We start from the raw sequence: 14,694 nt of genomic DNA, 5'->3' as shown, positions 1-14,694 counted from the left end.
TTGTTTCGGCCACGCCTAGCATGAAAAATTGTGAAAGTTAACAATGTAAGATTACAAAAACTTTAAAATGAATAAATGAATTTGATGTATATTATCGATTGCAAAACCAACCGTACGATTCTACTTAATAAATGTTCTCCCACAAAACAAATAACATGCGTATTTTTATATTTGTTGAAGCACGCAGTCGTGTAAATAGTACTCTGTGGAAAATGATATTCATTTTATTTTTTAGGTCTAGTAGTACGTTGTAAAAATAATAAAAACATTGCACATAACGACCCATGTGCACTGTGTAACAAAGACTAAATATGGAAAATTAATCATATACCACCCAACTACTTAGTGAATGACGAAATCTAAAAATAATCAGCAAAATCTAACACACAGATTTTAGTTTTAAAGTCGGAATAGTATTACTTAATACTGTTTGTATATCTTAGTATATGGTATAATACAAAAACATGCCTAATTCATATCTTGTTTTTAGCTTTATGACATGGAGAAAGCTCCTTCTATGTTTATATTTATTAAAGATGTATTGTCTCCCTGAAAAAACTAATTCTTAACAAATTTATTGTTGAATATGTCATGTTAATGTAACATAATAGTTATCCACTTTGACCAAAAATTGAATCGAAAACAAAATGTATTTACCTGAAAAAAATGTAATTTAAAGCAGAAAATGGTCAAATTGGCTGCCAGCCAATAGGTTTTGGAGATTGAATTTAACCACTTATTTTGTTATTTTATAAGCGAAACATTATTTTGTTTCAATTTTTTCTACGAAAGTGATTAACTTTACTAAAACTACAAAATAACATATTAAAAGTCTGATTTAATTATTTTTTCATGTTTTGGGGAAAAAATACATCTTTAAATATATAATAGCAGCAATTGAATGATATATAGTTATAAAAAAAAAGACATTTTGCTATATTATTTCTATTTTGTTCAAGTAGTGGCTCTGAAAAGAGCCTTTTGGTTTGAAAATGAAGATACGAAGCGGTGTTAGGCACGCTCTCGACGGCGGGCTAATTGGATGTCTTTGGGCATAATGGTTACACGTTTAGCGTGAATGGCACACAAGTTCGTGTCTTCGAAAAGACCGACCAGGTACGCTTCAGGTATTATTCTAATAGAACTTCTAAAAAACAAAACATTTATATATGAGGCGTGTTTTCTTTATACGACGTGTGACTCTCTATGTTAACAAAGGCATATGTGGCGCTATTTCGTATGTATTTGTTTAAATATAGAAAATGTTACTTATTACGTAACTTTTAGAAGCGGGAGGAATCGTCCGAATTCGTGCTAAATCAATTATTACCGCGTTACTACTTTTATTTTACATAGGCCTATATAGGTTTAATAATAAATACATTTCTGAAAAATCAATGGATTATTTGAAATTATTGAATCATATTAAAAAATTAAAGAAAAGCAAATACATCTCTTTTTGGTTCAACTGGTGGCTCTGAAAAGAGCCTTTTGTTTTTCAAAAGCATCGAGTTTATCCACCGAATCCGTATAGAGTTCGGCTTTGTCTCTTTAGGGCGTAGACGACATCCATGGCGGTGACGGTCTTTCTCTTGGCGTGCTCAGTGTATGTTACAGCATCTCGGATGACATTCTCGAGGAATACTTTTAATACACCACGGGTTTCTTCGTAGATAAGACCAGAAATACGCTTGACACCACCACGACGTGCAAGACGACGGATAGCTGGTTTTGTGATGCCTTGGATGTTATCACGCAAAACCTTACGATGACGTTTTGCGCCTCCTTTTCCAAGTCCCTTTCCACCTTTACCTCTTCCAGACATGTTTAATCGATATTCAGAATTATTCGAAATGTGTCGAAATGCCGAAGTATTTATACGCTTTGTGCGGACGTTGCTCAACTGTAATTATGTCAATTGGCATTTCGTCAGTAACATAAATGTCTCTAGAAAAATTGGGTCAGTCGTCCACCATCGAAATTATATATACAATGATCGTAAAGAATAAAACTGAACAAAAAGGAATGTAAGTGCAAGGGTCAATAAAATCATCGTTGTTTATCTGTTGCAAAATAAAATAATATTAAATAAAAGGACTATTCTTTTATATGTATAAATATTCAATCAACAGCACAGTTAATTATGGAAAAAAGAAGAATATGTTATGAGTCATTATTTCAATTTAATTATTATTTTGATATAATAGTGATGTTTCGTTCACGACAAAGAAACACGACGCTTTAATTTCAGCACTACCGGTAAAATAAGTATTAAAAGGTAATACAACTATCTGTACAAAGTTTTCTATAAACGTAATTGTTAATATAATAGAGATAATATATAATATTCAAAGTGAAAAACAAGATTTGGAAACTAAAGAAATAAAATGCAAATAAATCCCTTTTATACACATGGTGGCTCTGAAAAGAGCCGTTTGGTTTGAAATTAGCAGTAATTCACTTCTTGGCGACCTTCTTTGATGCCTTTTTAACTTTCGGCTTTTTAGGCTTATTTGTCTTTGGCTTCTAAGAGACTTGATAGACATTTTCGGCCTAGATTCATTTTTCTCAGACTTCTTGGGTGACTTGAATTTGGTAGCCTTCTTTACAACTGGTTTCTTTGCCTTCTTCGCTGCTAATTGTTTTGCCTTCTTTGCTACACTCTTTTCCTTCTCTGCAGCTGCTTTCTTCTCTGATCTTTCCATTTTTGCCTTGGCAGCTGCATTGGCTGTAGCCTGGTTCAGTTTAAATGAACCGCTGGCTCCTGTACCTTTTGCTTGAACAAGTTTGTTACTTTCGACACCACGTTTCAAAGCCAAACGAAGATGAGTTTTCATTTTAGTGGGTTTAACTTTGTAATTGGCTAGGATGTACTTGGCAATAGCCTGACGAGATGAGCCGTTTTTGTCCTTTAAAGTACCAATTGCTGCCGTTACCATGTCGATGTACGTTGGGTGAGTAACAGGCTTCTTGGCTACAACAAGCTTCTTAGTTTTAGTTTGGTCAGCCATAACTTAGCTTTTAACTTTTCCAAATAGTTGAGTTGGTTGATGAGTGATACAACGCAGCGACGAACCCCATTTTTATCTACTCAATCGCGGACGTGTATGGACGAAACATCTCGTCGCCTTTTTTAGTTTCATAAAAGTGTGTTCTTTATTGTCTTTAAATACACATTTAAAGCATTATTTTGAATCATTTTATAAAACATTCGTTTTCTATATTATGTGAGTTCTAATTCAGATGATTCTGTTTCATTGAACATATAATAAGCACTGACAATTTTCAATTCTTGATTTAAAAAAAAATATTTATAATGGCTAATTATGTTTTTGATTACAGCATTTATTCCATATTGAACAATTCCAATATTAAAACGTATAGATGGATATGTATCTAACCTTTAGTTTTAAAGGCAGTATTAATTAATAGTTAAATGAATTGAATAAAGTTGTCGTAAACACATACTGAATATGTGATACCTAATGGCAAAATATTAATTTGTAGAATCAAAACCTAAGACCGATTTTCGAAATGTTTGTATTGTATAATATTATTAACTTAGGCCAGGTATTCTAAATTATACAATTATAAACATTTATAAAGAAAAGATCACAAATCAAGTCTCTTTTTGTATTTTGGTGGCTCTGAAAAGAGCCGTTTGGTTTGAAATAAATTATGGTTGCTTTGATGATTTACTTGGCTTTGGTTTGAGTCTTCTTTGGTAGAAGTACAGCCTGGATGTTTGGCAATACACCTCCCTGTGCAATGGTTACACTTCCGAGAAGACGGTTTAATTCTTCGTCATTCCGAATGGCAAGTTGCAGATGACGAGGGATAATTCTGCTTTTCTTGTTATCACGTGCAGCGTTACCGGCCAATTCTAAGATTTCAGCAGTCAAATACTCAAGTACAGCAGCCATGTAGACTGGAGCACCAGCACCGACCCGGGATGCATAGTTGTCCTTTCGTAAAAATCGGTGAACACGACCGACTGGGAATTGAAGTCCAGCACGGCTTGATCGGCTCTTGGCCTTTCCTTTAGCTTTGCCTCCTTTACCACGTCCAGACATTTTTTTGTTATAGCTTGTACACTATTTCGGAATACTATATCGAAAATGATACCAAATTAACATTTACCACGATTTGAATAGTCTATTCAATACACCCTCTCAGAAACCTATAATTGAATTGGCCAATCACAGGCTTTGGCGCCAACGATAATTGTTAACGCTTTATTCATAGGGAGGGCGTGACTAGATAAAAATGATTAGTGTGTTACTCTTTTTCTTTATTTTGATTATATATATATAATTCGGGAATTAAAGTTTTTGGTAGTGACAGTAGCTCTACGAAGGTGTTTTTAGTTTAGACTTTATATAACTTTGTAAAGTACATCGATATAATTAATAATAACAATTTATTGGCACGGCACTTTTTTTTTATTAGTGGCACACTTCAACTTGTTAAGGTGCGTCCAAAGAAACAAAATATAACAACAAAAAAGAGAAATACAAAAATGGGAATGTACATTCCTACTAAAAAACAAAAGACTATAACCAACATCACACCAAGTTACAACTTGTTAAAAATTAACAGACTATATAGTACAGATAAAAAATATATATCTAAACAGAAGGTCCGGGTTAAGACAAACATTCATATAGCGAATTGCACAAATATAATAGAAAATTAAAGCTTAAAAGACCTTAAAGAAATGTCTAATTGTTTTATTTGTAATATTGTTTTATGAATAATTGTCAAAATTCCATGTTAATGATGCCCGGCAAACTCATCATGTGTTTAATCATAATGGTTGTATGGAGATGTATAGAATACAATTTTGCTGATGGACTTGTGAAATTGTTGTCTATATCAGAAAATACAGATGTGTATTAAAGATTATACTGGAAGAATGTAGCATTATTTAGAATATTCTATCTGAAGAAGAAAATGACAGAATTGACTGCTCATACACAAATTGCAGTAAGATATCCATCAATTTCCAATTAATGAAGGCACCAAGTAACGAATTCAAGATTATACGGAAATTAAACCTTTCATAGAAAAGCTATTAACAGCCTTGGAGTATGAGTAATTATTATATTCAAGTGCAATAGAAAAGACAAATACACAAACGAATTGCAAATAAATCTCTTTTTAGACAAGTGGTGGCTCTGAAGAGAACCGTTCGGTTTGAGAAGTAGCAAAATGGAGACTACTTGGAGCTGGTGTATTTAGTGACTGCCTTGGTACCTTCAGAAACGGCATGTTTTGCCAATTCACCGGGAAGCAAAAGGCGGACAGCGGTCTGGACTTCCCTGCTGGTGATGGTAGATTTCTTGTTGTAGTGAGCAAGACGAGATGCTTCTCCAGCAATGCGTTCGAAGATATCGTTCGCGAAACTGTTCATGATTCCCATGGCTCTAATTGAGATACCAGTGTCCGGGCGGGTGAACTTGCTTCAATACCTTGTAGATGTAAAAACTGTAGCTTTTTTTTCGCTTACGTTTTCTTTTCTTGTCTGTTCTTACGGCTTTAGCTTTACCGGCTTTTTTAACAGCTTTTCCTGAGGTTTTTGGTGGCATGCTTCACAATTTTAATGCACGATGAGAAAATTGAAGTGACTGGTTGTTAAACAAGCTTATTTCTTATACACGGAGATATGCAAATGAGGGCTTCCTGAGGGTACAATTGTAGTCCAATTGGCTGTTGACCATGCGCATGGATTTAACTTGTTTCGGCCACGCCTAGCATGAAAAACTGTGCAAGTTAACAATGTAAGATTACAAAAACTTTAAAATGAATGAATGAATTTGATGTATATTATCGATTGCAAAACCAACCGTACGATTCTACTTAATAAATGTTCTCTCACAAAACAAATAACATGCGTATTTTTATATTTGTTGAAGCACGCAGTCGTGTAAATAGTACTCTGTGGAAAATGATATTCATTTTATTTTTTAGGTCTAGTAGTACGTTGTAAAAATAATAAAAACATTGCACATAACGACCCATGTGCACTGTGTAACAAAGACTAGATATGGAAAATGAATCATATACCACCCAACTACTTAGTGAATGACGAAATCTAAAAATAATCAGCAAAATCTAACACACAGATTTTAGTTTTAAAGTCGGAATAGTATTACTTAATACTGTTTGTATATCTTAGTGTATGGTATAATACAAAAACATGCCTAATTCATATCTTGTTTTTAGCTTTATGACATGGAGAAAGCTCCTTCTATGTTTATATTTATTAAAGATGTATTGTCCCCCTGAAAAAATAATTCTTAACAAATTTATTGTTGAATATGTCATGTTAATGTAACATAATAGTTATCCACTTTGACCAAAAATTGAATCGAAAACAAAATGTATTTACCTGTAAAAAATGTAATTTAAAGCAAAAAATGGTCAAATTGGCTGCCAGCCAATAGGTTTTGGAGATTGAATTTAACCATTTATTTTGTTATTTTATAAGTGAAACATTATTTTGTTTAAATTTTTTTCTACGAAAGTGATTAACTTTTACTAAAACTACAAAATAACATATTAAAAGTCTGATTTAATTAATTTTTCATGTTTTGGGGGAAAAATACATCTTTAAATATATAATAGCAGCAATTGAATGATATATAGTTATAAAAAAAAGACATGTTGCTATATTATTTCTATTTTGTTCAAGTAATGGCTCTGAAAAGAGCCTTTTGGTTTGAAAATGAAGATACGAAGCGGTGTTAGGCACGCTCTCGACGACGGGCTAATTGGATGTCTTTGGGCATAATGGTTACACGTTTAGCGTGAATGGCACACAAGTTCGTGTCTTCGAAAAGACCGACCAGGTACGCTTCAGGTATTATTCTAATAGAACTTCTAAAAAACAAAACATTTATATATGAGGCGTGTTTTCTTTATACGACGTGTGACTCTTTATGTTAACAAAGGCATATGTGGCGCGGCTATTTCGTATGTATTTGTTTAAATAAAGAAAATGTTACTTATTACGTAACTTTTAGAAGCGGGAGGAATTGTCCAAATTCGTGCTAAATCAATTATTACCGCGTTACTACTTTTATTTTACATAGGCCTATATAGGTTTAATAATAAATACATTTCTGAAAAATCAATGGATTATTTGAAATTATTGAATCATATTAAAAAATTAAAGAAAAGCAAATAAATCTCTTTTTGGTTCAACTGGTGGCTCTGAAAAGAGCCTTTTGTTTTGCAAAAGCATCGAGTTTATCCACCGAATCCGTATAGAGTTCGGTCTTATCTCTTTAGGGCGTAGACGACATCCATGGCGGTGACGTCTTTCTCTTGGCGTGCTCAGTGTATGTTACAGCATCTCGGATGACATTCTCGAGGAATACTTTTAATACACCACGGGTTTCTTCGTAGACAAGACCAGAAATACGCTTGACACCACCACGACGTGCAAGACGACGGATAGCTGGTTTTGTGATGCCTTGGATGTTATCACGCAAAACCTTACGATGACGTTTTGCGCCTCCTTTTCCAAGTCCCTTTCCACCTTTACCTCTTCCAGACATGTTTAATCGATATTCAGAATTATTCGAAATGTGTCGAAATGCCGAAGTATTTATACGCTTTGTGCGGACGTTGCTCAACTGTAATTATGTCAATTGGCATTTCGTCAGTAACATAAATGTCTCTAGAAAAATTGGGTCAGTCGTCCACCATCGAAATTATATATACAATGATCGTAAAGAATAAAACTGAACAAAAAGGAATGTAAGTGCAAGGGTCAATAAAATCATCGTTGTTTATCTGTTGCAAAATAAAAGGACTACTCTTTTATATGTATAAATATTCAATCAACAGCACAGTTAATTATGGAAAAAAGAAGAATATGTTATGAGTCATTATTTCAATTTAATTATTAGTTATTATTTTGATATAATAGTGATGTTTCGTTCACGACAAAGAAACACGACGCTTTAATTTCAGTACTACCGGTAAAATAAGTATCAAAAGGTAATACAACTATCTGTACAAAGTTTTCTATAAACGTAATTGTTAATATAATAGAGATAATATATAATATTCAAAGTGAAAAACAAGATTTGGAAACTAAAGAAATAAAATGCAAATAAATCCCTTTTATACACATGGTGGCTCTGAAAAGAGCCGTTTGGTTTGAAATTATCAGTAATTCACTTCTTGGCGACCTTCTTTGATGCCTTTTTAACTTTCGGCTTTTTAGGCTTATTTGTCTTTGACTTCTTAGGAGACTTGATAGACATTTTCGGCCTAGATTCATTTTTCTCAGACTTCGTGGGTGACTTGAATTTGGTAGCCTTCTTTACAACTGGTTTCTTTGCCTTCTTCGCTGCTAATTGTTTTGCCTTCTTTGCTACTAGTAGAGCAGTTAGTGCCATAAAAATAGCCAAGTTGTGCACTTTATTACCAAAGCATGAAACTTTCCACAAAGTTTCTTTGATGTATATAGAATAAAAATATCGGGGGGTGCCAAGTGTCCAACGTCTGGTATGGCGGCCATCTTGATTTCAAAATGGCCACCATAAAAACAAAAAGTGTTAATATCTTGGCAACTATAAACAGTAGAGACTTGATTCTGGTGTTAAATTGTTCACAAACCACATATTTCTATTTGCTCTAATGAAAAGTTTCGTCAAAAAATGACCGGAAATGACGTTTCTCCCAGTTTGACCTTTGACCTCTTATCTGTATATCTCAGTAACTACTGATCATTTTCAATCGATTTTGGTGTCATTTTGTTCAGAATAGAGACATTTATATTTGTAGTAATGAAACATTTTCACATAAAATGACTGGAAATACAATTTATAACCTTTGACATATATAATATGTGAACATACTGTATGTGGTTTACATTGGTATAAATGCACCTAATTTTTTTTAACGAAATAAATGACACTGCAAAAATGACCAGGAATTATTATTCTGAATTTTTGACTTTTGATGTGATAGGATAGGCGTAAAGTATGACACAGATCACTGAGAAACAGCAATCACTGAGCTCATCTATGCCGACTTGTTTGCTAAACTGTGATGTGTCAATCGTTAGATAAAAGTTTTGGTCCTCTCTCCATCATCTTTTTTTTTTGCACTGTATTATACCATATGGACAATTGTCTGAAATAAAAGTTGAATTGAATTGTTAGATGCCATTTGGAAATATTTTTGATGTAAAGTAGCATTCTTTCGTTGGCCTCTTTGATGTTGCATATGAGACAAGTTCGGAAAGTTTTCATTTTCATGAGTTAAGAAGAGAATACCGTCTTTCAAAGTACTTACTACAAACTTATCCTGCATTTGTGCAGTAGACCTACTTTCATTAGTCAGAAACTCAGATAATTCTTGTTCATTTTCGTTGCATCTAAAAAAATGTACTCCATTTTTATGGTAATGGGCCTTTGCTGTAAACCATCTGAATCCTTTTCCTCGATTTTCTCTACTCATTGATTTTTTAGCAAAATCCGAACCAAATCAATTCGTAAAAGACATCTCAATATAATTATTCAAGTAATTCTCAAATTAGTGACATGGACCTACAATATACTGTTCTGTACAAGACCTTTTTAGGCATCCACTTGTGGACTTTCACTTTCAAGGTCTTGGTCTCCTAATCATACAAGAAACAATGTCTGATTTAATCAATCAAAGTAGTGGGTCCAGACAAAGAAGGGGATGTAAGACCATCCACAGACAAAGAAGGGGGTATAAGACCATCACAGACAAAGAAGGGGGTATAAGACCATCCACAGACAAAGAAGGGGGTATAAGACTATCCACAGACAAAGAAGGGGTGTAAGACCATCCACAGACAAAGAAGGGGGTGTAAGACCATCCACAGACAAAGAAGGGGGTATAAGACCATCCACACACAAAGAAAGGGGTGTAAGGCCATCTACAGACAAAGAAGGGGGTGTAGGACCATCCACAGACAAAGAAGGGGGTGTAAGACCATCCACAGACAAAGAAAAAAGGGGTGTAGGACCGTCCACAGACAAAGAAAGGGGTGTAAGACCATCCACACACAAAGAAAGGGGTGTAAGACCATCCACACACAAAAAAAGAGGTGTAATACCATCAACAGACAAAGAAAGGGGTGTAATACCATCAACAGACAAAGAAGCGGGTATAAGACCATCCACAGACAAAGAAAGGGGTGTAATACCATCAACAGACAAGGAAGGGGATATAAGACCGTCCACAGGCACAGAAGGGGTGTAAGACCGTCCACAGACAAAGAAAGGGGTGTAAGACCGTCCACAGACAAAGAAGGGGTTTAGGACCGTCCACAGACAAAGAAGGGGGTGTAAGACCACCCACTGACAAAGAAAGGGTATAGGACCACTTACAGACAAAGAAGGGGGTATAAGACCATCCTCAGACAAAGAAGGTGATGTAGGACCATCTACAGACAAAGAAGGGGGTGTCGGACAATCCACAGACAAAGAAGGGGATGTAAGACCACCCACAGACAAAGAAGGGCGTGTAAGACCATCCACACACAAAGAAGGGATTATAAGACCATCTACAGACAAAGAAGGGGGTATAAGACCATCCACAGACAAAGAAGGGGGTATAAGACCATCCACAGAGAGAGAAGGAGGTGTAAGACCATCCACAGACAAAGAAGGGGTGTAAAACCATCCACACACATAGAAAGAGGTGTAATACCATCAACAGACAAAGAAAGGGGTTTAATACCATCAACAGACAAAAAAGGGGGTATAAGACCGTCCACAGACAAAGAAAGGGGTATAAGACCATCCACAGACAAAGAAGGGGGTATAAGACCATCCACAGACAAAGAAGGGGGTGTAGGACTATCCACAGACAAAGAAGGGGGTGTAGGACCATCCACAGACAAAGAAGGGGTGTAAGACCATCTACATACAAAGAAAGGGGTGTAAGACCATCTACATACAAAGAAAGGGGTGTAAGACCATCCACAGACAAAGAAGCGGGTATAAGACCATCCACAGACAAAGAAGGAGGGTATAAGACCATCCACAGACAAAGAAGCGGGTATAAGACCATCCACAGACAAAGAAGCGGGTATAAGACTATCCACAGACAAGGAAGAGAGGTATAAGACCATCCACAGACAAAGAATGGGGTATAAGACCATCTACAGACAAAGAAGGAGGGGTAGGACCATATTACCGAGGAAGCATAGGCCTACAAAAAGAAGATGCAATCAAAATAGGCCTACCAGCCACTTGGAAAACAATAAATTGTAGAATAACTGAGGCTTGATTGTTGAAATATAAAGGGTTCTTTGTAAGGTCATTAATAATATATTGATATAAACACGATCATCATACTATTCATTTGACATTCAAATACAGTCTATCTCGAAAAGAAGCTCATACTATCACCTTTTCGAGGTTTTACGGTATTCCATAACATGTATGTTATTTCCTCTGTCAAACTATTAAAACTTTTAGCGAATCAGAAGGTGCCAACATCATTGAACTAATGGTACCACCAAGCACAATGTTTACCAATTTTATGTACTATATACAATTTAAGTCCATTAATCTTAATATAATTACGCTTATCAGGTCAAAGTTCAAAATTAGGTGCATTTAAGACCACCAAAAACCACATACAGTATAATTCACATAATTAAAAATCAATAATTAAATGTCAAAGGTCATAAATTGTATTTCCGGTCATTTTATGTAAAAATGTTTCCTTACTACAAATATAAATGTATTTATTCTGAACAAAATGACACCAAAATCGATTGAAAATGACCAGTAGTTACAAAGATATACAAATACGAGGTCAAAGGTCAAACTGAAAGAAACGTCATTTCCGGTCATTTTTGGACGAAAATTTTCATTAGAGCAAATAGAAATATATAGTTTGTGAATAATTTGAGACCAGAATTAAGTCTCTAATGTGTGTAGTTGCCAAGATATGAACATTTTTTGTTTTTATGGTGGCCATTTTGAAATCAAGATGGCCGCCATACCGGACGTTGGACACTTGGCACCCCCCGATATTTTGAATCTATATACATTATAGAAACTTTGTGCCAAGTTTCATGCTTTGGTAATAAAATGCACAGCTCATGTCATTAACTGCTCTACTATACACTCTTTTCCTTCTCTGCATCTGCTTTCTTCTCTGATCTTTCCATTTTTGCCTTGGCAGCTGCATTGGCTGTAGCCTGGTTCAGTTTAAATGAACCGCTGGCTCCTGTACCTTTTGCTTGAACAAGTTTGTTACTTTCGACACCACGTTTCAAAGCCAAACGAAGATGAGTTTTCATTTTAGTGGGTTCAACTTTGTAATTGGCTAGGATGTACTTGGCAATAGCCTGACCAGATGAGCCGTTTTTATCCTTCAAAGTACCAATTGCTGCCGTTACCATGTCGATGTACGTTGGGTGAGTAACAGGCTTCTTGGCTACAACAAGATTCTTAGTTTTAGTTTGGTCAGCCATAACTTAGCTTTTAACTTTTCCAAATAGTTGAGTTGGTTGATGAGTGATACAACGCAGCGACGAACCCCATTTTTATCTACTCAATCGCGGACGTGTATGGACGAAACATCTCGTCGCCTTTTTTAGTTTCATAAAAGTGCGTTCTTTGTTGTCTTTAAATACACATTTAAAGCATTATTTTGAATCATTTTATAAAACATTCGTTTTCTATATTATGTGAGTTCTAATTCAGATGATTCTGTTTCATTGAACATAAGATAAGCACTGACAATTTTCAATTCTTGATTTAAAAAAAAAATATTTATAATGGCTAATTATGTTTTTGATTAGAGCATTTATTCCATATTGAACAATTCTAATATTAAAACGTATAGATGGATATGTATCTGACCTTTATTTTTAAAGGCAGTATTAATTAATAGTTAAATGAATTGAATAAAGTTGTCGTAAACGCATACTGAATATGTGATACCTAATGGCAAAATATTAATTTGTAGAATCAAAACCTACGACCGATTTTCGAAATGTTTGTATAATATTATTAACTTAGGCCAGGTATTTTACATTATACAATTATAAACATTTATAAAGAAAAGATCACAAATCAAGTCTCTTTTTGTATTTTGGTGGCTCTGAAAAGAGCCGTTTGGTTTGAAATAAAATATGGTTGCTTTGATGATTTACTTGGCTTTGGTTTGAGTCTTCTTTGGTAGAAGTACAGCCTGGATGTTTGGCAATACACCTCCCTGTGCAATGGTTACACTTCCGAGAAGACGGTTTAATTCTTCGTCATTCCGAATGGCAAGTTGCAGATGACGAGGGATAATTCTGCTTTTCTTGTTATCACGTGCAGCGTTACCGGCCAATTCTAAGATTTCAGCAGTCAAATACTCAAGTACAGCAGCCATGTATACTGGAGCACCAGCACCGACCCGGGATGCATAGTTGCCCTTTCGTAAAAATCGGTGAACACGACCGACTGGGAATTGAAGTCCAGCACGGCTTGATCGGCTCTTGGCCTTTCCTTTAGCTTTGCCTCCTTTACCACGTCCAGACATTTTTTTGTTATAGCTTGTACACTATTTCGGAATACTATATCGAAAATGATACCAAATTAACATTTACCACGATTTAAATAGTCTATTCAATACACCCTCTCAGAAACCTATAATTGAATTGGCCAATCACAGGCTTTGGCGCCAACGATAATTGTTAACGCTTTATTCATAGGGAGGGCGTGACTAGATAAAAATGATTAGTGTGTTACTCTTTTTCTTTATTTTGATTATATATATATAATTCGGGAATTCAAGTTTTAGGTAGTGACAGTAGCTCTACGAAGGTGTTTTTAGTTTAGACTTTATATAAGTTTGTAAAGTGCATCGATATAATTAATAATAATAATTTATTGGCACGGCACTTTTTTTAGTCGCGTGGAAGCGACTCTATAGTTCACTATGTCGGTCGGTCGGTCTGTCTGTCGGTCTGTCTGTCTGTCGGTCCGGTATCACTATGCGTTTTATCGCTTTCTGACCTTATCTTGATATCAGTTTAATCTAGCTAGGTCAATTTTTCACAGTATATTCCTTATGGCCAGGAATCAATGTGGTTATGTTTTCACGGTGCGCAATAAAAAATTACGCGGTCTACGCACGATTTAACGAAATCACGTTTGTAATCATATCTTCACAACCATGAATCACAATTAAATAAAATTTGGTACTCATAAATTTCAGGGCATAAATCATCATATGGCAATACAATTACGTGCGTAGCGCATGTAACGCATGCGTACGCGCGCTTAACATTTTCAAAATTTATTTTCGATGAAATAAGAGTACATTTCAGGCAATTTTAAGCGTTTACAAAATTGCCATGAGTGCGCATATTTTTGCGCGCGCACTGCGCGTTAATTGTTATTGCGCACTCTTTTTGCCCGATTTCTGTTTTCTTGACTTACTTTTCAACTCGAAATTACGTTATACGAGCACGTCGAAAGTGACAGGCTACGCACGTGTAAATTTAAAAAAAATAAATGTTTTTAAACATTTCAACATTTTTAAACATGTTCAGTAATTTCGGACAGTATAGTTCACTATGTCGGTCGGTCGGTCTCTCTGTCTGTCGGTCTGTCGGTCTGTCGGTCCGGTATCACTATGCATTGTAGCACGCGACTTAATGGCTGTTGGCCTTGTTTTTATTAGTGGCACACT

At 35.2% G+C, this 14,694-nt stretch overlaps 3 protein-coding genes across 3 annotated transcripts; all 3 read right to left on the bottom strand.

Annotated features, from left to right (window-relative positions):
• Positions 1-1,513: 1,513 nt before the first annotated feature.
• LOC140039794 (histone H4 type VIII) lies at positions 1,514-1,825 on the bottom strand. Its single transcript, XM_072085391.1, has one exon. It carries the CDS (start codon positions 1,823-1,825, stop codon positions 1,514-1,516), a length of 312 nt encoding a protein of 103 aa, XP_071941492.1.
• Positions 1,826-3,695: 1,870 nt separating this feature from the next.
• Positions 3,696-4,073, bottom strand: LOC140039792 (histone H2A-like). The gene has a single exon (XM_072085390.1). The coding sequence runs from the start codon at positions 4,071-4,073 to the stop codon at positions 3,696-3,698; it is 378 nt and encodes a 125-aa protein (XP_071941491.1).
• A 9,063-nt stretch (positions 4,074-13,136) lies between these two features.
• LOC140040754 (histone H2A-like) lies at positions 13,137-13,539 on the bottom strand. Its single transcript, XM_072086917.1, has one exon. It carries the CDS (start codon positions 13,537-13,539, stop codon positions 13,162-13,164), a length of 378 nt encoding a protein of 125 aa, XP_071943018.1. The 3' UTR covers positions 13,137-13,161.
• Between the last annotated feature and the right edge of the window lie 1,155 nt (positions 13,540-14,694).

This window comes from Antedon mediterranea, chromosome 2 (genome assembly GCF_964355755.1).
Source record: "Antedon mediterranea chromosome 2, ecAntMedi1.1, whole genome shotgun sequence".
Lineage (NCBI taxonomy): Eukaryota > Metazoa > Echinodermata > Crinoidea > Comatulida > Antedonidae > Antedon > Antedon mediterranea.
The sequence above is the reverse complement of the archived record's forward strand: the minus strand, read 5'-3'. Positions and strand labels throughout refer to the sequence as shown.